This window comes from Pollicipes pollicipes, unplaced genomic scaffold, assembly GCF_011947565.3.
Source record: "Pollicipes pollicipes isolate AB1234 unplaced genomic scaffold, Ppol_2.1 Scaffold_4002;HRSCAF=4701_pilon_pilon_pilon, whole genome shotgun sequence".
NCBI lineage: Eukaryota > Metazoa > Arthropoda > Thecostraca > Pollicipedomorpha > Pollicipedidae > Pollicipes > Pollicipes pollicipes.
In genome coordinates this window covers 9,057,365-9,082,571 of record NW_023596420.1, presented here as the reverse complement: position 1 = coordinate 9,082,571, position 25,207 = coordinate 9,057,365, and the positions used below count along the sequence as shown (strand labels likewise).

General features: G+C 60.8%; 1 protein-coding gene across 1 annotated transcript in view; it reads right to left on the bottom strand.

The window, feature by feature from the left end:
• LOC119093506 (autophagy-related protein 2 homolog B) overlaps positions 1-24,200 on the bottom strand; it is a 29,991-nt gene extending 5,791 nt beyond the window's left edge. The window contains exons 1-36 of the mRNA XM_037216466.1: positions 23,942-24,200; positions 21,512-21,680; positions 20,848-20,997; positions 20,022-20,124; positions 19,242-19,428; positions 15,556-15,618; positions 15,099-15,211; positions 14,508-14,589; positions 14,428-14,464; positions 14,050-14,200; positions 13,619-13,674; positions 13,275-13,405; positions 12,869-12,984; positions 12,431-12,587; positions 12,020-12,153; positions 11,412-11,541; positions 10,768-10,871; positions 10,137-10,230; positions 10,011-10,073; positions 9,748-9,767; positions 9,348-9,445; positions 8,842-8,995; positions 8,286-8,419; positions 7,730-7,905; positions 7,018-7,168; positions 6,010-6,179; positions 5,252-5,439; positions 4,451-4,778; positions 4,300-4,366; positions 3,817-3,932; positions 3,362-3,466; positions 2,797-3,019; positions 2,323-2,384; positions 1,205-1,345; positions 726-893; positions 31-184 (exon numbers count right to left, since the gene is read on the bottom strand). Coding sequence (XP_037072361.1) covers positions 31-184; positions 726-893; positions 1,205-1,345; positions 2,323-2,384; positions 2,797-3,019; positions 3,362-3,466; positions 3,817-3,932; positions 4,300-4,366; positions 4,451-4,778; positions 5,252-5,439; positions 6,010-6,179; positions 7,018-7,168; positions 7,730-7,905; positions 8,286-8,419; positions 8,842-8,995; positions 9,348-9,445; positions 9,748-9,767; positions 10,011-10,073; positions 10,137-10,230; positions 10,768-10,871; positions 11,412-11,541; positions 12,020-12,153; positions 12,431-12,587; positions 12,869-12,984; positions 13,275-13,405; positions 13,619-13,674; positions 14,050-14,200; positions 14,428-14,464; positions 14,508-14,589; positions 15,099-15,211; positions 15,556-15,618; positions 19,242-19,428; positions 20,022-20,124; positions 20,848-20,997; positions 21,512-21,680; positions 23,942-24,109 — 4,663 coding nt within the window. The 5' untranslated portion in view covers positions 24,110-24,200. The remainder of the gene's footprint in view (positions 1-30; positions 185-725; positions 894-1,204; positions 1,346-2,322; positions 2,385-2,796; positions 3,020-3,361; positions 3,467-3,816; positions 3,933-4,299; positions 4,367-4,450; positions 4,779-5,251; positions 5,440-6,009; positions 6,180-7,017; positions 7,169-7,729; positions 7,906-8,285; positions 8,420-8,841; positions 8,996-9,347; positions 9,446-9,747; positions 9,768-10,010; positions 10,074-10,136; positions 10,231-10,767; positions 10,872-11,411; positions 11,542-12,019; positions 12,154-12,430; positions 12,588-12,868; positions 12,985-13,274; positions 13,406-13,618; positions 13,675-14,049; positions 14,201-14,427; positions 14,465-14,507; positions 14,590-15,098; positions 15,212-15,555; positions 15,619-19,241; positions 19,429-20,021; positions 20,125-20,847; positions 20,998-21,511; positions 21,681-23,941) is intronic.
• Positions 24,201-25,207: the final 1,007 nt, after the last annotated feature.

Genomic DNA, 25,207 nt, shown 5'->3' with positions numbered 1-25,207 from the left:
CCCGTCTGATCACGCGGCCCGGCCACGCACCCGGCTCGCCGGCCACGGCCCGGAAGAAGTCGCGCAGGAAGAACAGCGCGTCCTGGTCGACGTTGAGCCGGATTGGACAGAGCGAGAGGCGCACGTCGCACTCCTCGGTGGCCACGGCCGGGTCCGGCCGGCGGCACAGGGCCTTCAGCAGCACCTGGCGGAAGCGCCGGCGGTCAGACCTCATCCCGCCCCAGTCGGCCGGGCGCCGCCGGCGGTCAGACCCCATCCCGCGCTAGTCGGCCGGGCGTCGCCGGCGGTCAGACCCGACCCCGCGCTAGTCGGCCGGGCGCCGCCGGCGGTCAGACCCGACCCCGCGCCAGTCGGCCGGGCGCCGCCGGCGGTCAGACCTCATCCCGCGTTAGTCGGCCGGGCGCCGCCGGCGGTCAGACCCCATCCCGCCCCAGTCGGCCGGGCGCCGCCAGCCGCGAGCGTGGCCACGCCCCCGCAGGTACAACCCAAACATCACAGGCCCCTTTCAGGACCTGGCAAACTGACTATATGGACGCAGCCCCGCAGCCAAGCAGCCAGCCAGGCAGCGCGCTCGCCTTAGAATACGCAGGCAACCGCCGATACCCAGGGCCTCGACACAGCGCAGACTGACGCCTTGACGGCTGCCGCGGCCGGAGCCGAGGACGGTAAGGTCGTTAAGTCCCAATGACATGACATGACGTGAGGGCGGTGGCGGGCGGCCTCACCATGTTGGAGTGAGCCTGGCGCGGGCAGCTCTCGGACGAATACTGGTACAGGAACTTGTTCATGTCGGACGAGGTGATGCGGTCCAGCACCTCCACGTCGTTGGCGACCAGCACGAGCCGGCGCGCCTCCTCCGTGTCCTCGGGGTACTCCTCCAGCTGACAGCGCGCCTGTCGGCCGGCGGCAGCGGCGCGTCACACCGGCACCGGCGGCCCCGCTCCGCGCGTCTTCTCGCCTCGCCGCGGTCACCCACGAGCGTCACAGCTCCATCCGCCCCCCCCCCCTCCCTACCCCTCCCCTCCGCACAGCCCGTGTCTTTACGTCGCAAGACTCGATCCCGCCCAGAGGGCAGAGCGGCGCGCGTCCCCGGCCTGCTCGGTTCCCACTGCCTCCGACCGCAGGCGTCCTCCCCGCCGGCCCCCGCCGTGTCATCAACACAACGTGCCCCGCGCCGCCGCCGGAGCCCGGCCGGCGGCGCTACCTTGCTGAGCCGCAGCTGCATCATGGTGTCGGCGTGTCGGCCGGGGCCGCCTCGGCGCCGGGCGGCGGCCGCCGCGGTCAGCGCTGGCGCCTCGTCCTCGGGCGAAGCGAGCGTGCCGAACCGCACCTGCCGGGGAAACAGCTGCAACAGCCGAACACGCCGTCAGCCGCGCCGCGCGCGCCGCCAGCTGCCGCCGCCGCCGAGCCGGGCCGAGCCAGCCACGAGATCACAGACGTGCGCCAGGGGGACCGGGGACGGGGAAACGCATGCGCAACGGCAGACGGGCCGCGTGATCTTACACCGAAACCGTCCGAAACAAACGGGTCGCTGAAACTCTAACAGTGTCCGTTGAGACGGACCAGTGCACCTCAGCTCACATTCTGCTATCGAGCACATGAAAGGCACCGTGCGGTGAGAGAGGACGCATTCTTGGACGGGTGGCAAGACGTAACACGTGCGTATCTACTGCAGACCATCCGTGTTAGACCCAAACCCAGTACGCAGTTCGGTTTTGTTCTACACATACCACGCGCCTTACAACGCCACCACAGAGCAAACAACGATTAAGAGACCACAGCTTATCACCCCCGACAACAAAGTGGAGATGACTTGGCGAATCGCACACCCCAGACTTATCCAAGAAAAAGGACGATTACCAGCGGGCATTATACATTCAATTGGTGGATGCAAAAAGCAACGTTTTCTCGCCATTCCCATGACTGTCAGTACAGCAAGACCGCCTCATCCAATGGTGAAGACCGTCATCAGGACAAGCTGCCCGTCCCCTCCCCCAGGGAGCAGCGAGCCGCCGCCGCCGCCAGCTGCGAACCGCACCTGCTGTGCGCCGTGTTTGCTGAAGGCCGCCTGAAGCGGCGAGCCGGGAGCCGCCTGGCCCAGCCGGGCCCGCGGGCTGCCCGGTGGTGTGGCGGCCGGCGACTCGATCCGTACCTGCCGGCGCGGCAGCGCTAGCGTCAGCCGGCGCTGCCCACACACGGCCGCCGGCTTGGCGCACGCACCGCCGCCCACAAACGGCGACGGCGGTGACTGTAACACACTGCTCGCCACCGCGCGCGTGTGCGGGTGTGTGTGACTGGGCCACTCAGTGGTGTCAAGGCCACCCGGCAGGTGTCGTGCTGGAGCCGAAGCGCGTACACCACGTGAGGATGGAACACCACGCCGCCTGTTGCTCCGGTCATTGTAAGTTCAGCGGTTGACATCCATCCCCGCGATCACTGTATGGCTCATCCCAGCTCCTGCGCTCCTCCAGACAACGTAACAGCGTGAGGCGGCTGCTCCCCGCGCGGATGGCCCGGCTCAGACTCTCCCCCCGACAATGTAACAGCGTGAGGCAGCTGCTCCCCGCGCGGATGACCCGGCTCCGACGCTCCTCCAGACAATGTAACAGCGTGAGGCGGCTGCTCCCCGCGCGGATGACCCGGCGATGAGCGGCCCGCATCGCTGGCCCGGCTCAGACGCTCCCTCGGCCGCCGGCTCGCCACCGACACTCCCCATAATGACGCCGAAAACGACAACGGTCGGGGTCATACGACGCGTCGAACATCGCAAGTCACGGGGGCGCGGCGTCGCCTCACCTTGCGCGTCGGCGGGGGGCGCGCCGCTGCTGGCCAGGTCGTGGCCGCCGTACAGGCTCCAGAACACGGACATCTGCTGCAGTGTGTAGCGCCGCCGCGGCACCGGAAAGTGCGTCGGCGGCCGCAGCACGTCCGCCCGGCTCACCGGCGCCGGCAGGAAGTCATCGATCACGCGGATCGGCTCAGATGTGAGCACGCGCACCTGCGGCTCACCGGAGCGCGACTGCCGGAACGAGGGAAGGGGGGGGGGGTCAGACCGACGGACCAGCCGAGGCACACCAGACGACTGGGAGCGGGGAGACGGAGCACACATACCCGTGGCCTACAGGCTGCTACACACAGCCAGTGTGGTGCGTAGCTCTGAGATCTACTGACCAGAAGCCCGCCACCAGTGACGCAACAGCGGATATCCGCGGCACACCAGAGCAGGACGTCAAGAGCCAGCTGGCTTCACAACCGTTCACACCGCGAGACTCCTCCAGGCGCGCGCAGGATCACGGAGAGCACCGCCGTTCTCAGGGGCAAGGCCGCGATGGCCACCGTCCCCCGCAACACGGCCACTGACCCGTATGCCAGAACCCGGGTCGTCGTCGAGCACGAAGAAGCCCTCGTCGGCGTCGTCGAACTCGTCGTCGATGTCGGCCAGCGCCTCGGCCATGGTCGCCATCACCTGACGGAGCGGGCCGGCCCACTGACAAACACCGCTCCCCCCGCCGGCGCACGGCGCTACAACGGGAGCCGCGCCTCGGCCAGATCTGTGGCCGGCTCATGGAATGCACTCCTTTGGGACGATGCTTCAATTCAACGTCCAAACGTTCAACGTTCAAACCACTGCTTCGACATTCAATGATAAGCGGTATCTGAGCGTGCTGGCGTCGAAAATCCCGCCGCGTCATGTCGTGCGCCTCGGAAGTGAGCCACGCCTACTTGGCGGGAGAGATCCGAGCAGCGCATGTCGCGCTTAATGCCACACAGCACAGCTGACCGTTTCGCTGGCGTCCGGCGCGTGCCGAGAGTTACCGTGTTGGACGGCACAGCCTCCGTGGCCAGCTGCGGAGGAGGTGGGGGCGCCGCCACATGTGGCTCATTCGGGAAGAAGAACACCTCCACTGGACCCTGGTTCACCTGTGCAGGAGCTAGAAGCAAATAACACCGGTGTAAGTGATCCGGAATCGCAAAACACCATGCGCTTTAAACCCCACCTTGGTTAAGTCGCGCCAACTTAATTCACTATGCTGAAGACCAGATAGGCTGGAGCTACCACATTCGAACGCGTGTCTGATGATTGTCCAAGCCATCCCAATGCCCAAGTCAAAACAGCACACCCAATACACGCTACAAACTGGAACAAGCCCGCAAATCCTCCACGCCCGCCTTGAGGCCGCCCAGAGATTCACGGCGGTGGTATCCGAGCGGTCTGGATGCTCCGCCGCCGCCGGTACCTCACACAACAGCGCCTGGCCGCGGCCGCCGCCGGGCCGCCGCAGCCCGGCGTCCACTGACCCGGCCTCGGCGGGCTGGCCTCCTGCATGGCGTCCTCCATGAGGTCGACCAGGCCGGCCGGGTCGGCGCCCGCCTGCCGGACACCGGCGCGCGCAGGCGGCGGCGGCGTAGTCGGTGCAGGCGCCGGCTCGCCCCGGTCGCCGTCCCCGGCCAGGTACGTCACCAGCTCCACCAGAGCGCGCAGGGAGTCAGCGCACGTGCGCACGTGGATGGTGTTGTTGCTGACGCGCCAGTCGAGGTGCGGCTGGCCGGCGGCCGGCGCCACACTGGTGCGGATGGACAGCTCCAGCAGACCCGCCTCCAACACACACACGTAGTCGCGCGCGCCCACCAGCGGCGCGCCGCTTCGGTCGGCCACGTGCAGCGCCGCTTCCTCCAGGATGAAGCGTAGCACCGAGGTGCTGGTAGCCGCCGCCAGGTGCGACGACAGGATAAAGCTGTCCACAGTCACCAGGTACTGGTACGGCAGATTGAGCGGCCTGCAACAGCCCACAAGTCACACGTTGCTCATCACGAACGCACGCAACGCAGTCCCCGCGGCGGGCCGACGCGCTGTATGACAGCGAAACAATTATCTGCTTCTTATATTATGTTGTGTATTGTTCGTCAGCAAAAACATCGCAAAACACATGTATCTTATCACGGTATGGCTTGCCGATCGCAAATGCCGCGTGCGTGCTGCCCGGCGGCCGAGCGCTCAGCCACCATGCCTCGTCATAGTTAGGTAACGCGTGAGGCCGCGTCTTTGTCATCGTGAGCACCCGATGTCACCCAGACCTTACACACTGGCCTGGTGAACGGCTGCTGCCCAGCATCCAGCCGCAGCCCAGTCAGGGGTCAGGGGTCGCGTCTCAGCCGCCGTCGCCACACTGGCCCGTGATCGACCGCGCATACAGCCCTGGCCTGGCCTGGCCTGGCCAGCGGCGGCCGCCTCAGCCGGGCGCCGACTCACCTATAGTCGAGCGCCGACCTGGTGACCAGCAGGTGCAGCTGGGTGACGGTGGCCGGCATGTCGTAGCCCGCCACCGGGAAGTCCACCACGTCGAACATGTCCAGCAGCTGGGTCACGAACCGCTCCAGCGACGGCAGCATGCGCGGCCTCAGCGCGCAGCCGTCCACGCCCACCGCCACCGTGAACGTCTGACGGGCACGCGGGGCAGTCACACACTGTCCCCGTCCCTCAACACACCCGCCCTGGCTCGCCAGACACCGTCCTCCCCCTCTCCCTCCTCAGCCGCACAGGCCCGTCAGACACCGTCCTCCCCCTCCCCCTCCTCAGCCACAATGGCTCGCAAGACACCGTCCTCCCTCTCCCCCTCCTCAGCCGCACTGGCCCGCCAGACACCGTCCTCCCCCTCCCCCCCCCCCCCCTCAGCCGCAATGGCCCGTCAGACACCGTCCGTCCACTGGAGGGTTATACGCACCGGCACCAGGCTTTCAACGCCATTAGACAGATCTTGTAAACTGCGGTCTTCTCCGCCGGAGCTTTATAATACAGGCCTTGGTAATGATGGATCAAAAAAACCCATGTCCTGTGCGCGTTACGCGAGCGAGACGACAGGCGGCGGGACGCGTGACGGGCCGCGTCACTGTGGGTGTTACGCGAGCGAGCCGACAGGCGCGGCAGGCTTCACGTGTCGCCTGCGCTCTCGATCTCCAGCCGCTACAGCAGAACTGCGCGGGCCGGCCGCTACCGGGCCAACGCCCCACCTTGATGTTGTTGAGCTCGTCCAGCTGGTATTTGACGGCGACGGAGAGCATGTCGTCGGCGTTCGGCTGTCCGGCCGGCTCGGCCTCGTACGGCCCCACCAGCCGGTCCAGGCATGGCGGGATGGCGTCTAAGCTCGGCAGCAGCGGCGTAGACCGCGTCGGCATCTGCCCTGCAGACGGCCGGGCGCGGTGAGACGCCGGCCGCGCCGACGGAGGGGACAGATAGAGGGGCCAGCGAAAGGGGGGGGGGGGCGATACCTGACCTGCAGACGGCCGGGCGCGGTGAGACGCCAGCCGCGCCGACGGAGGGGGCACAGAGAGGGGCCAGCGAAAGGGGGGCGGTACCTGACCTGCAGACGGTCGGGCGCGGTGAGACGCCGGCCGCGCCGACGGAGGGGACACATAGAGGGGCCAGCGAAAGGGGGGCGATACCTGACCTGCAGACGGCCGGGCGCGGTGAGACGCCGGCCGCGCCGACGGAAGGGGCAGTGAGAGGGGGCGGGGGGCGGCACAAACGGCTCAGGCCACTGACGGTATCAATGGCAAGTGCTGAAATAAGCCGCTTTGCATGCCGATCGGCATTGCATAGCTTTAAGCCCGCTGGGCACGACACGGCAATATATGGGTAGCTAGCGACCCACGACATTCCATCACGGCTGCAAGGACGGGGTCGGTTTGCCCGACTGCAACTCATATACGCTGGGATGGCCTGCCCAGTCCACAGTGAGGCGCCTGATAACGCGATATGATAATCTGCTTTTTGTCGATCAGATCGATAAGACAATTGTCCAGGTCAACCACATGCTGGTCAACGCATAAGCTCAGGGTGGGTGGCACAAGCCCCAAAAACATATCGTTATCATCGTGACGATTTGAAGCAGTCCGCGAGGGACGAGTCCTTGCGGTAAGCTCCATAGTCCTTGCGTGAGGTGTTGCGGCTAGTCTGGGGATTCTCCCCCGCCACTGTGCGCGGCGTGTCTGCTGTCGGCCCGTCTACCCGCCGCTTGCCTTTGTGGTACAGGCTGGCACGATGAGCGGAGAGGCAGACGAAGCCGTGGCCGTACATGCCGCCGTAGCCGGAGACGACGAACAGAGAGCCAGAGTCCACTGCCAGCTGGACTTCGCCGTGGTGGTCGGGCACCGGCGCGCCCTCCTCGGCCTGGGGGATAGGTTGGGTGATGCCACGTCGGGTCAGGTCAGATAAGGTCAGATAAAGTCAGGTCAAGTCAGGTCAGATTCAGATCAGGTCAGATCGCGTCAGCTGGGCCTCGCCGCAGCGGCCTAGCGGAGGCGCGGGAGCCCATGGTGCGCAGGGGACGGTGGCCCGTACGGAGACAGACCAAATTTAATCGGGTCAGGTCAGGTCGTGACCTGAAGACAGGCCACGCCCTGTCGGAGGTCCAGGATGCGTTCGGCAGCCACGGAAATCAACGTCAGCCGTAGCTGGTGCCACAAGTCAGGATCTTCATCCAAACAAATAATGAGGTCAATGAGATCTGACAATTGGTCGACATGACACCAGAGCACCCAGCATAACACGGAACACGGACCAGACGACGTCCACCACGACGACCCAAGCCACCTTCGCCTTTCATCATTCGCCAACAGCCATCGCGGATAGGACGCGCCAGTTCCTGTCACCGCCGCTCCCCCCTCCACGCCCGCCACAGTCGAGTCGCAGCCGGCGCCGGCCGACAGTCGCCGCCTGGCCTCCACTCACCACACAGGGCGTCTGCAGGGCGACCACGCCCTGACCCAGCTGGAGCCGCACGCAGCAGCGGCTCTGGCGGCTGCGCGCCAGCTCGTCCTCGTTACGCTGCCGGCGCCGCTGCCGCTGCCGCTGCTCGTACACAGACTGGTACAGCGTGTCGCTGGCGTCGCTGTCGGAGTCCGAGTCTGCCGGCCGCAGGGGAGCGCGTCGTGATGTCAGCCACGCCGACGGGCCGGCCACTGAGCGCGCGCGGCGGCAACCGGCCGGCATCAGCGACGGGCGGACACGAACAGCGGGGTGCAAAGGTGCGATATCGAAAAACCGCCAGCCTCCGCGTTCTTCTGAAACCCCATTCACCTCGGGTGCCTTGGTGCCCGTGAGCCCGACGGCCTTCTCCGCGGGGAGCACCTCGGGTCCCTTGGTGCCCGTGAGCCCGGCGGCCTTCTCCGCGGGGAGCGACATACGGCAGCACCACGTCCCATCCGCTGCCGACCCTGCGCACGCCGACCACGCGCGCGCCGTCGCCGGCCGACTCGCCGCGCGTCCGCCGGCGCGCGCCACGCACCGTACTGCGTGCCGGACTTGCACATCTGGAACGGGTCGGCGAGCAACGCCAGCGGGTCGGGCGGGTGCGCCGCCTCCGGGCTGGCGCAGCTGCCGGGCGCCGCCGGCTCCCAGAGCGCCAGGTCTGTGGCCAGTCTGGGGACGGCGCGGGGTCACGCGGGTCAGCTCGCCAGGTCACGGGCCACCCCGGCGCCGGCACCGCCGCGCGACCCGCCCCGTCGGTTGGCCGACGGGGGCGCGCCAGACGCGACAGGGCGCCATCGATCACAAGGACATGACACTCGAGCTCTGTCTCGTGACTGACAACTTCAGAAACATTACAGCGCCGAAAGAAAAAGCTACGAGCAACTACCTCCCGAGACAGGCGCATATCGAAGACCTGAATTATTAGTAACATCTCTCAACTCGCCGACACGCTCTGTAAAAAAGACGTCTAAATTACTTCAAACATCAAAGGTATGTAGTGGGCGCTCGAGTATGATACTTTGAGTTATACGTAGCCAACACCATGCCGGCCGCTGAGCCTGAGACTCATGTCACGACAGCGCAGCGGATACCTGTTGTAGATGAGCTCGTAGAAGCGCTTGCTGGGCAGGATGGCCTCCAGCAACGGCAGGCTGAGCTCCAGCAGCATCTGGCAGTTGGCGACCGTGCTGTCGATGAACCTCTCCACCTCTTCCCGACCGGCTGGGATGACCAACTCCTCACCCTCTGCAAGGTAAGGTTAAATGTCTGTCAGGCATCGTCAGCTACTCATTCTTCGCAAATTCAGGTCATGCGTCTGTCAGCAGTACGGAATCACCAGCTCCTCAACCTCTGGAGCGGCAGTGACTGACAGGAGAGCCAGAACCAAGCGCCTGACGCATTTATACGGGCTTGGCATGATCAGAATGTCACCGAAGACACGTCCACCTGGACGAAAAAAGCCAACATCGAGCAGCCTCGACACTCGCCTGACCCAACACCCAGCCGAGGCCTCACCCGTCCGACCCAACACAACCCAACCGCCTGCCGTCTGACCCGCCGCCCAGTGCCCTTTCCCCGGCGTCACCAGCCCACTGACCAGAGGCGAGGTCGGGCTGGCCGCGCGCGTGCGCGTCCGTCTCGTACACCACGCGGCGGCGGCCGAACGGGCTCGGTTCGCGGTCGGCGCCGGCCGCGCTCAGACCGGCGAACGGCGACGACGAGGACGAGTCGGCGGCCGGCGACGCCGAGCGCTCGTCGGCCGGCTCGGCCTCCAGCAGCGGCGCGCGCCGCACCGGCCACAGCGTCAGCACGGCGCGCGGCCAGTCCAGGCCGACGGCGCCGCCCGGCGGCAGCGAATCGCCGCCCGACGGCGACACCTGGCGACGGCGGGCGCGTCCCCTCAGCAGCGGCATCACACCGGCCAACGAGGGCACACGACCGAGAACACGCTCGAGAACACACTCGAGACGCGTTCGAGAACGTGTTCCAGAACGCACTCGATATTGGTGAGACCAGTCTGATGGTGAGGATCACGGTTCAATCACGGCTGCGAATGAGGCGACCTCTATCCCACTTCGGTTGCACGGGACAGAAAAATGCAATGTCTAGGAGGCCTAGCCTACAACTGCGAAACGGGGCAGCCGCGCTCACAGAAACGCCCCGCCGCCTCATGCGCTAACTAACACGGCGCCTGCGCCACGGGCCGGACGCCGCCGGCCCCTGCGCCAGGGCGCGCCGCCCGGCCGCGGCCGTCACTCACGCCGAGGAACACGACCGGCGGCGCGGCGTCCGTCTCGGCGTAGGCCACGCTGACGGTGCGCGCCTGCAGCTCCAGTCGCGTGGCGTCGTCCCGCGCGCGCAGCGCCGTCCGCAGCGTGGCGTCGCGCATGCGCAGCAGCAGCCAATCGGGCCGCACGTGGCGGCACCACCAGGGCGGCCGCTTCATGTCGCTGAGCGGCCGCAGGTCCGGGATGGGGAACCTGCGGCCAGCACCAGCGGCATCAGGCGTCGGTGCGGAGGGGGCGGGGGGGGGGGGGGCTGTGCCTCGGGCGGCGCCCAGGTCTGGTAATGACGGTGTTGGTGTTGCAGGAGCTGACATCAGAGGTCCACAGTCTCACCACTTACGACCCCACTCATAGCGTAGCGTCTCTATCAGGGCTATCTGGGTGCGGTCAGGGCCGATACAGGACAAACTTAACATTGCGAGACATACGTACATTGTGCGCAATGACGAAAACGGATACGTACAGATGGCACTAACCTTTTCCCGCTAGGTTGACGCCAGAACTTTGCGGACGAAATGCAAAGCAACGTGAAATGTGAACAAAAAAGGAATCCACTACACAAACTCGGGTATGCTTCCGGTTTTTAACACACCCAAAGTTAAAAGAATGTCTTCTGAATGCCCCCATTCTTGCAACTGCAGCATCACCGACTGAAACTCCTACAGCAACAGGAGACCCCGCACAAGTGGCTGCTGCAGCGGCCGTGAGGCGGGCCGGTCGGGCGACGCCTACCTCAGCTTAACGGCAATCGCCGGCGCCGTCACTTGCACGTCCACCTTGGCCTCGGCGCTGCCGGCCGTGTCGTCCATGGCGTCGTTGAAGCACTGTTGCTTCGACTGCCGGCGGGAGAGAGCGTGACCCGGACAGTCGTCGTACGTCACAGGTGTCGTCCGAGACCGCATGCGACACCACCCTCCGCAGCCGGAGCAGCACACAAGTACTGACGACGATAGCAGCCGGCGATGACGAAGATATCACAACTGTAGAGTATGGGAACGTCAAAACAGAGCGCATCAAAATGCGACTCTATATGACGAACACTAAACTGATAACGAAGGAATCTGGCGGTTGGCATGGCAACCCAGTCCCAATACAAAAAGCGTGACCCTCGTCCACGGCAACGCAAGGTTCTCAGGCCCGGCTCTGTGCTCACTTCACGCCCATTCAAAGCCCAGGTATCATGGTCCGCACCAGAAAGCCTGCCGGTCGAAAAAAAGAAAAATCCACAGATGAGCGGGGTCCGTACATTTATCGCGTGGGCGTGTTCGCCCCCGATGAGTGACGTGCCACGGCGGACGGACGGGTCGCACTCACCACGTGGGCGTGTTCGCCACCGGTGAGTGACGTGCCACGGCGGACGGACGGATCGCACTCACCACGTGGGCGTGTTCGCCACCGGTGGGTGACGTGCCGCGGCGGACGGGGCCGGCGGCGGGGCTGAGCAGGGCCGAGAGCCGGTCGGCCAGAGAGACGTCCACTTCGGAGGCGCAGGCCGCCAGCCGTAGCCTGCCGACGGCCGGCCGGCGTCAGCCGAGTCACCGCCTTCCACAGGCGGGGGAGCTCACCGGGATGGCAACGCTCCTGGGTCGGTGGGAATTCGTTGACGGGGTGCTGCGCCCAGTTCAGACACTGCGTCCTATCTAGCCTACGGTGTCGGTACATTAAGTATTGGCGTGTAAAAGGCCCAACAGGAAAATTGGATCCGCGCATTCAAAGCATCTCATGAAACGGCCAGTATTTCGGAAAAGAATAGAAGACGCAGCATTACCTAACATCAGAGCCAATACCATCAGCAGCAGGAAACACGAAAGAGATCGGTTCCCGTAACCCGTTAACCTGTGAGACAACGTTCGAAACGAATGTGGCGCTGCTCCGCTTGTCCCACTGGCAGGGCCGGACCCGAACACCCCGCGCGTGCTACACGGCCGTCTCCACGGCACTCGTGCCGGGAGGACCCGAGCAGCGGGCTCGGCCGCCGGCTGACCTGACGCTGACGGCCGGACTGGTAGTGTGCCGGTTCACCAGCGCCTGGCTGTGGCGCACGGTCAGCGCCAGCGCGCCCTCCGACGTGGCGTCCGGCCGGCCCGGCGGCGGCTCGCCCGTCTCGAACGTCAGCAGCTGGCGGACGGACGCGCCGCCGGTCACGCGGGCCATCGGTCCCACAGGCAGGTCACCATCGGCGGTGCCACGTCCCCCACACGGCGCACCCCTGCCGTCTCGACGTACCGGCGGTCAGCGGCGCGCGCCTAGCATGCGGCCGGCGCGCTGACTCAGCATGTCCAATGAACAGACCAGCCTGTGACAGTCACAATGCGATGTCAAGCCGAGAACACAGCCGCTGACGGCAGTGTACCAGCACCGCTCGCCAGGCACGTGCCGACCATCCGGTGATCACCTCTGTATACGTGGCGGCAGGCCCGCTGGCGGAGTCCCGCTCGACCAGACACTCAAGCAGCTCCGCCATGCCCGACGTCAGCGTCATCGAGAACACGCTCTTGCTGCCACCTGACGGCCGCTCACTGCACTCAAACTTCAGCGGCGCCGCTACCAGGCTGTAACGTGACGCTCGTATTACGTGCGTAGTTCATGTCGGTGCAGTCAGATAAAGACACATATAGCGGCACTAAGGTTTAGATCACCTTCAGCTTGTTTTCAAAGTGTGAAAGAAATATCGGTACATGCCCCGGCGTTCACGCCCCTGAAACCTCACATCATCCAGCACACATGGCCAGATGGAGGCCAGGTGGTTCGCCACCAGCCGTACGTTCAGCCCCCCCCCCCCCCCCCCCTAAAGACAGGGCGGCGCCGGCGCGCGCGTCTCGCGACAGCTGACCTGAGATGGCTGCAGGGGCACGCCTCGAGCAGGTCCGGGCGCGTGCCACGTACGCCGCCGCCGCCGACGCAGACGGACGAGAGGCGGGCCAGCCCGGCCTCGGCCAGCCGCTGCATCTGATGAGGCCAGGGTAAGGCGGGTCAGGCCCGCAGACCGGCGGCGGCGCCGGGACGGGCAGACGCTCCTACCGAGGGGGCAGGCGCGCCCACACACCCAATCAGCGCGGCTCATCACACCGGGCAAGCAGAGATCGTGTGACACGTCACACTTCCCTGCTGGCAAGGGAAGCCACTTTTATACCACTAAAGGCAATGCAGTGCGCGCGATCCATGCCTGCTGCCGGACACGTGACAAGGCAGCACCCGTGACCTGGACCACGCGGCGTCCGGCGAGCGGCGCCGCTCACCTGTTTGATGCTGGCAGGGGTGAGCAGCTGCGTGTCCGGCGCCGTCGTCAGTACGTCCTCATGCATCAGCACCACGCAGACGGTGCTGAGCTGCAGACTCAGCCGGATCGAGTCCTCGCTCTGCTCCTCATCTGCCCCGGCACAAGAGGCACGCGCCGGTCATGGTCGCGTCACCGCCGCCCCGCCACTGCGCACAACGCCCGATCAGACAGAACACCACACGCGGCGAGCCGGCGGCAGCACGGGTCAGGCTCCCGTCCCTGCGGCAACGGGAGCGCTTTGGCGGCGCTGCGGGCGACCGAGCGACGCGCGAGGCCGGCCGGCGGCGCGCGCCTGGGACTCACCCTTGCCTCGGTCCCGCCGGCGTCTGGGCCGCGGTCTCGTGTAGGACATCTCAGACCTGTACAGGAGGATGGGTCAGCTCTGCCACCACGGCCAGGTGGCGCCGCAGCGCCCAGTGAGAATCACGGGTAGACTGAGGGTGTCGGTGTTGGAGACACGCTTCAGCTCTCAACGCGCGTCAAATGGAACCAACTGCCTGTTAAAAACGGTGGTGCATAACAATTGTCGAGCATATCTTAAGGATGGCAACATGCCAAAGCTTACCTCATTAAAACAATGCCGGAACTGGGCCCACCAGTGACGAACTAAGCCGCGCAGCAAATGACCCCAGACTTAACAGTTCGCCCACAGACCGTCGGTGCACAATCGGGCAGGAATGCGCGTCATTTGATCACAATGACCTCCTCAATCGAGCGTTGTGCGCCCGGCTCACCTGTGGGTCGAGGTGGCCTCCGAGTAGACGCTGCCCGTCACAGACGAGGTCATGGAGCCGTCCATGTCGGCCGACGTGGCCAGCGAGACGGCGCTGGAGGTCAGCGCCGCGTCTGGCCGCAGCAGCGGCAGGAACTCCTCCTCGTCCTCGTCTGCCGAGGGGCGGGCGGCGCGTCAGCGGCCGTCTGCGGCGCTCTGCGCGGCGGTCGCTCCCAGCCGTCCGCCCTCGCTCGCAGCCGCCGGGCCGCGCCAGTCCTGACACAGCACCAGTCACCGCGGCGAGCCTCCCAAACAGCGGACACCCTTCCGACGAGGGCAGAGGCGCGCTCTTCCCCCGCGCCCCCCCCCCCCCGCCGGCTGGCCGACGGCGGCCACTGACCGTGTGCGTGCGAGGACCAGCCCTGCGCCCTCAGCGCCTGCGTGGTGAGGAGGGTCGCGGGCGGCCAGGTTGCGGCGCACCAGTTGCTCCTCGATCACCTGGTAGTCGGAGGGCGTCATGGGCTTCTCGGCGTGTCGGCCGGCGCCGCACGGGCGCGGCGCGCTGCCAACAGAGGGCGGTTCAGCTGCCTGCTCGGCCAGGCTGACGCCGGTGCAGGATCAGCGGAGCACTTCGCCACCCCCGAGCAACGTCTCCAACCGCCTGACCCGGAGATTAGCTCAGCCCAAAGTTCGTCACTTCCCCCCCCCCCCTGCTTTTGTCTGTTGCCCACACATCGGTGGTATTCGCGCAATGTATCCTTTGTTGGCGCTAACACAGCACTTTCCCTCAAAAAGAAGATTCAGATAATGTTTCTATGGTACCACCACCCTCCATATTGCCACCCGTCATGACAACACGACAGGTAATAACTGTTCAGTTGACAATAGTGCCAGCAATCTCTCATAGTCGAGGGGAGGGGGGGGGGGCGACTAATCAGTGAGTCACTACGAAAAGCTCATCGCTACGTAAACACCTTTCAGTTTGGCAGATCATTCGCTTTGAACAGACACGCGGCCGGCCGGCGCCACGCCCCGCGAGAGCGCACGCGCCCGGCCGGACGCGCTGCTGACCTCTTCTCCACCCGTTTGGGGTCGATGATGCCGCTCATGAGCTCCATCAGGTCGTGCAGCTGGCGCGGCCCCAGCAGCGTGCAGAACGAGCCCGACGTTATCTGCACATTCAGCTGCGAACACCACATCCACGGCGCTGGTCAAGCTGAAGGCCAGCGTCTCATGTGGCAGGGCGACTCACTGACCTGCACATCAACATGCCCCGAATCCTGAGCAGGCGTTCAGTTCCCGGATCACCGCGTATACCAACGCGGATCAGTACAGTATGTCATGACAAACATCCATGGTAGAAACCATCTCCTGATGCAGTCACAAAATTGACACGTTGTGGAGACAATGAGTCATTGATGCACGTTACTCGTAACAGTGCTCTCCAGTGGCCGGCCGCTCCCGTTAGGTACAACAGCTCATCCCATGCTCCTGCCTGGGCTGCTCCGCGGAGGGCGTGGGAACTGACCTTTGGCCCGGGGGCCGTGTCGTGCACCTTGACCTCACAGCGCAGCTCTGTGCGGCCGTTGAACTGGCCGAGCAGCACGGGCTCGCCGCCGGGTGGCGGGAGGCCCGGCTGCGTCTCCTCCTCGTCCTCCTGGCGGTCGGGAGACGCGTGACGGCCACGGGCGCGCACCCGCACACTCACACCGCGCCGGGCAGCGCCACACATCCTGGAGCGGCGCCCGCACACTCACAAAGCGCCGGGCAGCACCACACATCCCGGAGCGGCCCCCGCACACTCACACTGCGCCGGGCGGCACCACACATCCCGGATCGACGCCCGCACACTCACATCGCGCCGGGCGGCGCCACACATCCCGGAGCGGCGCCCGCACACTCACACCGCGCCGGGCGGCGCCACACATCCCGGAGCGGCGCCCGCACACTCACACCGCGCCGGGCAGCACCACGCATCCCGGGCCGGCGCCCGTCGCTCACACGTGCTGCACGAGGTGAGCCGGGGGCGCCCTGACTGGCATCTTAGCAACGGTCGTGTAGGAGCACCCTCACCAGCGTCAGAAGTGTACTCATACGTCTGAGCGTAGGCAGGCCGAATAACCCCTTGACAACCAATGTGTGTAAAAAGAAACGTTCAAATACCTTTCCACGACTTTCACAAAGAACAATAACATTGAGCAATCCTAGGAGATTAGATCAACAGGTCGCGCCAAGTGACGACAAACCGGTTTGTTCGGTTCTAAATAACAGTTTATCAATGATCTAAAGCGAAACTCGCCCGAGTTGAAGCAGATCACTTGTCTTAAGCGTTACACAGCCATATGAAGCCATCGCGTGATTTCTCACGACATTACGCTCGCACTGCATCACGAATAAACCGTGATGAGCGCTGGTTATGGTGGCAGAAAATGTCTGCTGACGATACTTGTGCGATTTGCTTGATTTGGAAGACCTCTAATGAAACGTTTCAAGTGAGAGGGTCATGTTCTAGGTGGACGCTCGCCGTTTAAATATACACATACCGGAGATCGGTCACGTGTGCTTGATTCAAAGTGCAAAAAGGCCCTCTCAAATTTATCCTTATACGCTCATATGTTCTCTTAGAATGGCAATTTCCACAGAATTCTTGCTCGGACCGTTTGCTCAGCCCCTAAGAACACGAAGTCCAACAGGACTTGCTTTCGTTTCAAAAACTTGTGTTTACCACCGTTATTTGGAGACATTGTTACCAAATACCGTGTCATTCATTGTGCGAGAGCTAGAAACAGATAGTCTTAATCAGTGCGCAAAAAGACGAAACTTCACGCTTCAAAATTTCGTTCATGATATAACTTTTACCTCGTCAGCCACGTCATAGCCTAGCCGCAACCTTTTGAGGCAAATCTGTCCCCGCCGTTCAGGTGTTTGCTCACCGATTGGCTAATCTCGGTCTGCGCGAATGTTGAAGGTCATGCCTGAAACCCGCTCCTGCTGTGCACGACACCGATCTGCGTCATGGTGGAGGTCATGCCTGAAATCCATCCCTGCTGTGCACAGCTACCGATCTGCGCCACGTTGGAGGTCATGCCTGAAACCCATCCCTGCCGTGCACAGCTACCGATCTGCGCCACGTTGGAGGTCATGCCTGAAACCCATCCCTGCCGTGTACAGCTACCGATCCGCGCCATGTTGGAGGCCATGCCTGAAGCCCATCCCTGCTGTGCACAACTCTGGCGAGCCTTTTGACTGTCAAGTAAATCAACATGATTCCAGTGTTCCATGCTTCCCGCGAACCATGCTAACTATTCCCTAGAGCATACAGGAGCCACTGGTTAAGCGCACTAAATGCAGAGGGTGTTGGTACCATGGGCGCATGTACCTCATTTCGAATTTGGTTGATGCATAACGGTCATGCGCCCTTTCTGGTAGTCAGCTTTAAATTTGAACTATTTTAGAATGCACTGGAACAATGTTCGTATTCGTCACGGACGTCAATGAACCATTCTTAAGGCACTTAACACCCCAGAAGCAAAAAATAAAGCTGGTTCGCACCACGTCTGGACTTAATGGTACAGCATATTGAAACCTCAATATTAAACATGTTTTGAGCCGCGGACCTTGGTGAATCAGGTAAGCTAGGCACCTTGACGAGACGTGGACCTTTTTGAATCAGGTAAGCTGGGCATTCTGACGAATGAAGAAACCGAAATTCGATCAACCGAAACAGGTTATGTGCCTGCCAGAGACCGAGACAGCGCTACTAGCGCCTGCCGAGACACCTACCGAAAACCTGAGAGGATTACACGAGACCCGCTACATTGGAGAGGATCAGCCGTTTGCAAGGCAATGTGTTCCTATACTCAAATGAGCTACTTCATATTCGTATTCCCTGGATGGTGTGGATTATGTAAACAGGCACATCTAACATACGCAGGCCACCGGCGCGCGTCGTCGAGAAACTGTCCAGTCAGCACAACAACAGGATACGCGGTCGGTGTCTGATGCGACGGACCGACCCACCATTCTGAGATGCTGAGTCACGACACCCTGCACGTACAGCTATCAGCGGCTGCCAGCAGGCGGCTGTGTGCGCTGCAGGAACAGGCACGACGCACACTTCAGTACGTAACTTAGAGAGACGCTGATTGTCACACGGTCCCGATCTGGGACGCTGGCGTGGCCGACAAACACCTCAAGTGCCGTTTGCGGATCTACATAACTGAACCTCACAACCGCTGTTGCCACCTGCTGCCACGGCGGCGACAGTTATTAGTGGCTTGCTGACACAGAGACAGCTACTGGAGCTCAGACAGGCTTCTACCGCGCCAGACGGGCGTTTTCTCATCTCCGCTGGATTGGAGGACCCCACAGTACCCCTAGTCCTAGTTAAGCTCCCGCTCTCTGGAGAACTAAGCACGCTAGAGCCAGGCTGGCCCTGCACACAAAGACATCGGACTGCAAGCGTAAAACTGCACTCAATGGGTGCCATGGAAACCTGCGCAAGCGCCCCTCCCGCCCCCCCCCCCCCCCCGCACACCCACACCCACACACATGCCGATCGGCTAAACCAGGTTCACCATTAACAATAGGATAGATGGGTCAGTTGTGCCTTTCTCTGAACAGTATGCCATCATAGAGCGAGAGTGGCACTGTATATCCCTTTGCACACTGCGCCATAAATCCCTCGTATGCAATAGTGGGCATGACTCAGTGAGTTGTACGCGCCATGTCACGCAGGTCCGTCCTTGTGGCCATTGAACCTTCCGTGTTATCTCAACAGGTACAGCGCGACAGACACTGCAAACGCCGCGCTACAGCGGATGTCAGGCTAGACCGGACATCTGATAATATAGTCCCGGGTAGCACAAATAAGGTCAAGAAAACTAGAATATGATTCTCACACTATCAAATTTGGCGCTTCTGAATCAGGTTGATCCTAGGTGGCCTGATGTACTCACATGTAATCCAACCACATGACCAATAATACGATAGGATATAGCGACTCAATACAGGGATGCCATTTAGAAAGCATGCTCCACGAAAACCCACGTCAGCTGACGTCACGGGTCCCCGCGCCCGCAGCGTCATCGCCCCCCTCTCCTCCCAACCCCTCCCCCCTCCCCACCCGCTCGGTCACGTCACCGGTCTTCCGCACTCTGCCATCACTGATACCCGCCCCGTCACCGACCCCCCTCCCCGCGCCAGGCGACTGACCCGGTCCTCGGAGAAGGAGGCGGCCATGCAGCCGGGCGCCGCCCTGCAGGCGGCCGGGAACTCGGCGCAGTGCAGCGTGACGCGGTCGAGCGAGAGCCGCTTGACGGACAGCGCCGCCGGCTGCAGCGGGCCGCCGCCGCCGCCACCGCCATCCAGCTCCCGGCCCGCCTCGTCCATGTAGTCCATGCTGCGTGGCGGGGCACGGCTCGGGTGAGGAGGAGTGCTGGGCTGAGAGCGACGCTCTGGTCGGCCCTCGCTCAGTGACGGGGGCACGGCTCGGGTGAATAGGAGTGCTGGACTGAGGGCGACGCTCTGGTCGGCCCTCGCCCAGTGACGGGGGCACGGCTCGGGTGAGGAGGAGTGCTGGGCTGAGGGCGACGCTCCGGTCGGCCCTCGCTCAGTGACGGGGGCACGGCTCGGGTGAATAGGAGTGCTGGACTGAGGGTGACACTCTGGTCGGCCCTCGCCGGTACGCGGCGGCCGGACGGCAGTGTTCCCCGCAAAACGGCACGGTCAGATCTTTGTAGAAACGGCGCGAGCGGCACGCTCAGAATGTACGGCGCCAACAGTGCTGATTGCATTAATCTCGCAATGTGTGACCAGGCTAGTTTGGCAGGCTATAATACGCACGGCATGTGCTTAACGGTCAGGAATGTCTCCCGGAGGGCCTGAGCGACTTGCTATTAAAAACGCCTGCGCAAAACTGCATCCTACACATAACGAGCAGGCAGCCGTCGCTCGCCCAGACGCCCAACGTTCGACCAGCGGGCGGTCACCCACCGGGCTATTTTGATCTCGACGCCGACTCCGCGTCCCATCTCCTGGCCCACGTGCTCCAGCCGCACCACCGTGTCCAGGAACCGCACCTTGATCCGCATCAGCACTGGAACGGCCGTCGGCAGTCATTGGACGCAGACAGTCGTGGCAGCAGCACAGGCCGTCACGGCAGCAGCACAGGCCGCCACGGCAGCAGCACAGGCCGACACGGCAGCACAGGCCGTCACGACAGCACAGGCCGTCACGGCAGCAGCACAGGCCGTCACGACAGCACAGGCCGTCACGACAGCAGCACACGCCGCGCTGAACAGATCAAAATCGTCTCCAGCCAAGATGCAGCACTTTCGACGTCTTTTCGAAATTTACGACGAGACAACGGCAATGAGGGGCGATTTGACACTGGTGCACTTAACACTTGGTGATGTTTGATGTTTTGCATTAGACTGCGGCGACGAACAGCGAACACTTCAAGCGGAGCGACGCCATTCTGGACCGCTCGATACCCCATCCACATCCTGGCCAAATCCATATCCCACACTGGTCTAAATCCCACGACATATCATTCTGACCCAGCCAGAGGGCAGTCTCTCGACCGAGCACCGACCCCATCCCCGTCTCTCCCTGGCCAGCCGGAGCGTCCGACCGGGGTACCGGTAGTGTATTGGTTAAGTTGTGCGGCTGGGGAAACAGAGGTGCGGGGTACGATTCCTCGGTGCCCGTCCTCTGTGCCAGGGTGACTGGCGGGTGACGCCATATAGCCTCAGCAAACAAACGCGCTGTACAGGGCCCCAATGACAACAGCGGCGCGTCCAGCCGCCGCGAGCCCGACCTGAGTCGATGGCGCCGGCCAGCGCCTCGATGCCCTCCAGCGTCTGCGTGTCGGCCTCGACGCGCTGGTCGGCCACCTGGCCCAGACACTCCTTGGCCATGTCCATCGTGCTGGTCGACATGCTGTCCAGCATGGAGTCGAACATGGCCGCTGCGGCGTGGACGAGGCCGGCAGTTAGCGGAGCCGGCGGGCGGAGCGGCAGCATACCACAGTGCGAAGACATCGTCAGCAGGGAAACCAGGCATGGGGGTATCACGACGCTACTTGGAACAGCTGAGGCCACCGACAATGAACTCCGGCCGAATAAAGCGGGTACCAAATCACGGTTACCAAAAGGCGTACTGCCCCAGATCTGCGTACAACATAATGTAGAGATAGTTCAAAGAAATGTAGCAAGCCAAGACAGACCAACACAACGTTACTTGACGTCGCTGCCATGCTGCCAGCCTGAGCGCCCTCTCCTCACAGAGACCCGATACCCCAGCACAGGGCGGCACCACCGCGGCCGGCACCCACCGTCGTCGAGGCCCCTCTCCTCACAGAAACCCGATAACCCAGCACAGGGTGGCACCGCCGCGGCCGGCACCCACCGTCGTCGAGGCCCCTCTCCTCACAGAGACCCGACACCCCAGCACAGGGCGGCACCAGCGCGGCCAGCACCCACCGTCGTCGAGCATCTGCTTGGCCTGCACAGTGAGCATGAGGCCGCTGATCTCCACATAGCTGCTGGCCGTGAGCAGCGACGACCAGGGGATGGTGACGCGCACACGGCGGATGTAGCCGTCCACGAACTCCACGGGCAGATTGTTGGCCGCGCCCACATCGTTAAGCGCCTGCCGGACGAGAAGCTGCCGTCAGCGAGCCGGCGGAGTCGCCGCTGGACACACGTGACAGTGGCGGTGCCTCGTGAAATGTTGGATACCATTAGTCAGTAATGTTGTATCTGAGCTGAGGACAGGTGAAATAGGCCTGCTCCATGCTGGACATACAATAAATATTTTTCTGAGTGAAGCAAGGGAAAAGCGGTGAGTGGGTTGCATGCAGTTTAGTCTGCAATACACTGGTCAAATGCCATGACTAAGCTGCGCATGTTTGATGGGACAAGATGTGCTTGATTCAGCTTCTGGTCCCAATTCAGGTGGCTGACATAAAAAGATTGAAAACATAGCAATAGTGAGTTGTTTTTGTGCTGCAGGATTCTACAGCAACAGTTCTTCCTGACATTTGCAACCCACTAAAATAACATTTCATAATAAGTATAGTCTCCAAAGAAGCTGTAGAATGGATAAAAGACATGGCATTCCTTATTGAAGAACAAAATCTACATTTAAAAAGCAAGGTTCATGATCAGCAGATCACACACAAAGCATGTCCACATGCCTTGTTTTGGCCAAAGCAACTAATTATGTTATCACATCATGGTTCCTTTAGTCATCAGCAGATGATTTATGGCCTTGCCTTTAGCATCCCACTATATCTGAGCCCCTAATTAATTGCATTTTTGCATAACCATCTGCACTGAGCCCTTCATTGGTAAGGTTAATATATACAGTTGTATCCAAAGAAGTTACTAGTAGCCATGTCACACATGAATGACCACACTCCAAAGTGAAGGAATGCTGTGATGCAGTTACCAGTGATGCTGCAAGTAGTAGCTCAAGGGTGATATTTGGCAATGAGGTATGGGGGCCCTGGTGGCCCAATGGCTTTCTGAAAGACTCTTCATCATACATGGTGCACAGGCAATCTCAGGGCATGCGATCTTCCCAAAGTCACTCAATATTTGCTACATTGCCTCAGGAGCTCCTTAAAGCCAGATCTGGCATGAGCCAATGCATGTGACTGAACTTTGCATGTGAATTCTTGCTAAAGCACAGCGCAAGCACAATGCCTAACTATTCTTATCACTGGGCATGCATATTGATTTAAGCTCTATGCTTGCTATAAAATGTGCAAAGACTTAATGTTAAGGTCAGAGGCACTGGGGTGCTTGAGGCTTACAAAGGTGTGAATTCTTGTCTATGGTCAATATGGTCATTATGCTCAATGTGGAGCTCAATGATCCCCAATTATCCTATCCTGCATGGGGGCAAAGCAGCATTAACTTTTACACAGGGACTTAACAGACATGGGGCCAATCCTGCTATTTTAACTATTACCATGCTCCTTGTATCTCACTGCTTCTCTGAACAGGAGCTCTCAAATAGGCTTTATGTCATTGAATCAAACCTCCTACTCGCCTGGTAGGCCTCTGGTCTTTCTAACTGGGGCCTGCTTTTGGGCTCACAGAGCTTCCAGTAATGCCCTATTCATGCATTTGACATGACATTCCTTTGATCCTCCAGCCTTTATCAACTGGAAGGATTTTATCTTGGCTACTTAAAGCCTTTTAAGGGGCAGACATTTTCTCTTGGTTGCCTTACAACCCCTCTTCTGATTTGATTGAAAGTGTCATCTCTATCATTTAGAACATATAGTCAGTATCATTACGCCTCTTTAAATTGCAAGGCACGATCAAAACAAATAGTTGCTTCCATTGACAAGTGACAATGGAGGTGGCTGCCCTATTGCTTCTCTGGCTGCAATGCCCCTATTGGCATACCAGAACATAATGCTCCAATATATCAAAAAAGCACTATCAGCCTTTCCTTTTCTTCCCCTCCTTTTCCTTTGTGCCTAGATCAAGCATGACAGACACCACTAGATGCAAAAGTTTGAATGCAAAAGTCTGAGTAAAAGGACAATAGCAGAAAATCACAGAAATACCACATACACCAAGCTGTTCCACTGCTAGTGTCATACAGCTTGATACAAAACTACCTTATGTCAGGGTACAGCTAACAGAATGTTTTGGCCATATTTCTTTGTATATCCAATTACATATCACAACAGACCATGTGTCACAGAGTAAAATGCACCAGCGCTAAAAAGTTTTCCCACACATCTTAAGTTCAGTAATTTGTGCAGGCAACTTTAACCTCTATGATCACTATGAAGGGCAGACCCTGGAGTGTTATTTGCATCCATATTACAAACATTAAGCTAATTTTTGCCTGTTAACAAATCAAAGAGCCTTTCCTAGCATAGGACTTACATCAAAATCCAAAAGAATGTCCTTGATTTCTCCAGTGCCCTCGTAGATGTCGACACTGAGTTGCTCCAAAGTCAGCTTCTCCTTTAAAAATTGACCTAGATATCGCTGCAGTAGATACCTGCAGGCTCTTTTCTTGATGCTATCTGACCATGGAAATTTCCAAGGCATTATGATCTACAAACCCACTCGGATATTGGCCACGACCCCCCAACAAGCAAATATCCTCACAGACAAAGCGATCCCGCGGAACTCCGACGCGACACCACTCGCATAACATCTGCGTTGTGCGTGACGTCATGTTTGTTTTGCTTCTGATCAGCCTGCGTTCAAGAAGTCACTCAAGGACGAGAAGTCACTGCACTAACCATTGCGGTTCAGAAAATAAAGTTTTGGAAAGGGTTTTGGAGCGTATGCGACACCAGATTTTTTCCTTGATAGGTCTATCTTTTCTCAAATTGTGAGAGGCTTGAGTCCTCTCAACTGAATGTGAAATTACACCCGTGGTTTGGAGGATGTTCATGGAGAGACAGAGATTATAGCTTAGCTTAGATATAGCTTAGATAGCTTCCTATTCAACTGGGGCGCTCCGCTGTCCCCCCCCCCTCCCCCTCTCTCCTTACGCCAACATTGTATCTAGCCTTCCCATTTACCAGTATTCAGAAGACAGTTGGCCAAATCAAGAGACAATTCATTTGAATCGCATTTTGCGAGGTGAATGATTTTTTACATCTCCCTTCCCACGCAACTCATTTTGTGAAGCTTCACCGATGCATGAGGATGATTCGCTTGAGATTTAACGGTAATAAATCTACATGTGCCACTTCTATGAAGCTACTTTTTTCTCCATTGCTTCAGAGGATGTACATTTTCACCTTATCCGACAAAGATCAGCAATTAACAAGAAATGAAGGTAATGGACCATGAGGCGTGGGATCAGCTACCTAGAGATGGTTCAAGCTGACCCCGTAAAGGCATACATTTTTGACATTACGCCGAATATGTCCGTCGTTGATAGCGCTTCCATTCCCAGCGCATGCGCAGCGTGCAATTCGCAGCGCTGAGTTAAGCGTGCGGCTGTCGTCGATTTATATAAGGGCTATTGTATGGACGCACAGTGGGCGTATGTAAAAGTCAGGCGCAGAAGCGTCAATCTCGCCCAGCACTCTGGTAGACCGCCGATTGGTTGATTTTCGTCAATGCTGGCAACCGGGGCCTACTGTGGTCACCCGCCAGGGTCGGCCAGCCACGTTCGTCAAATCGGCAACC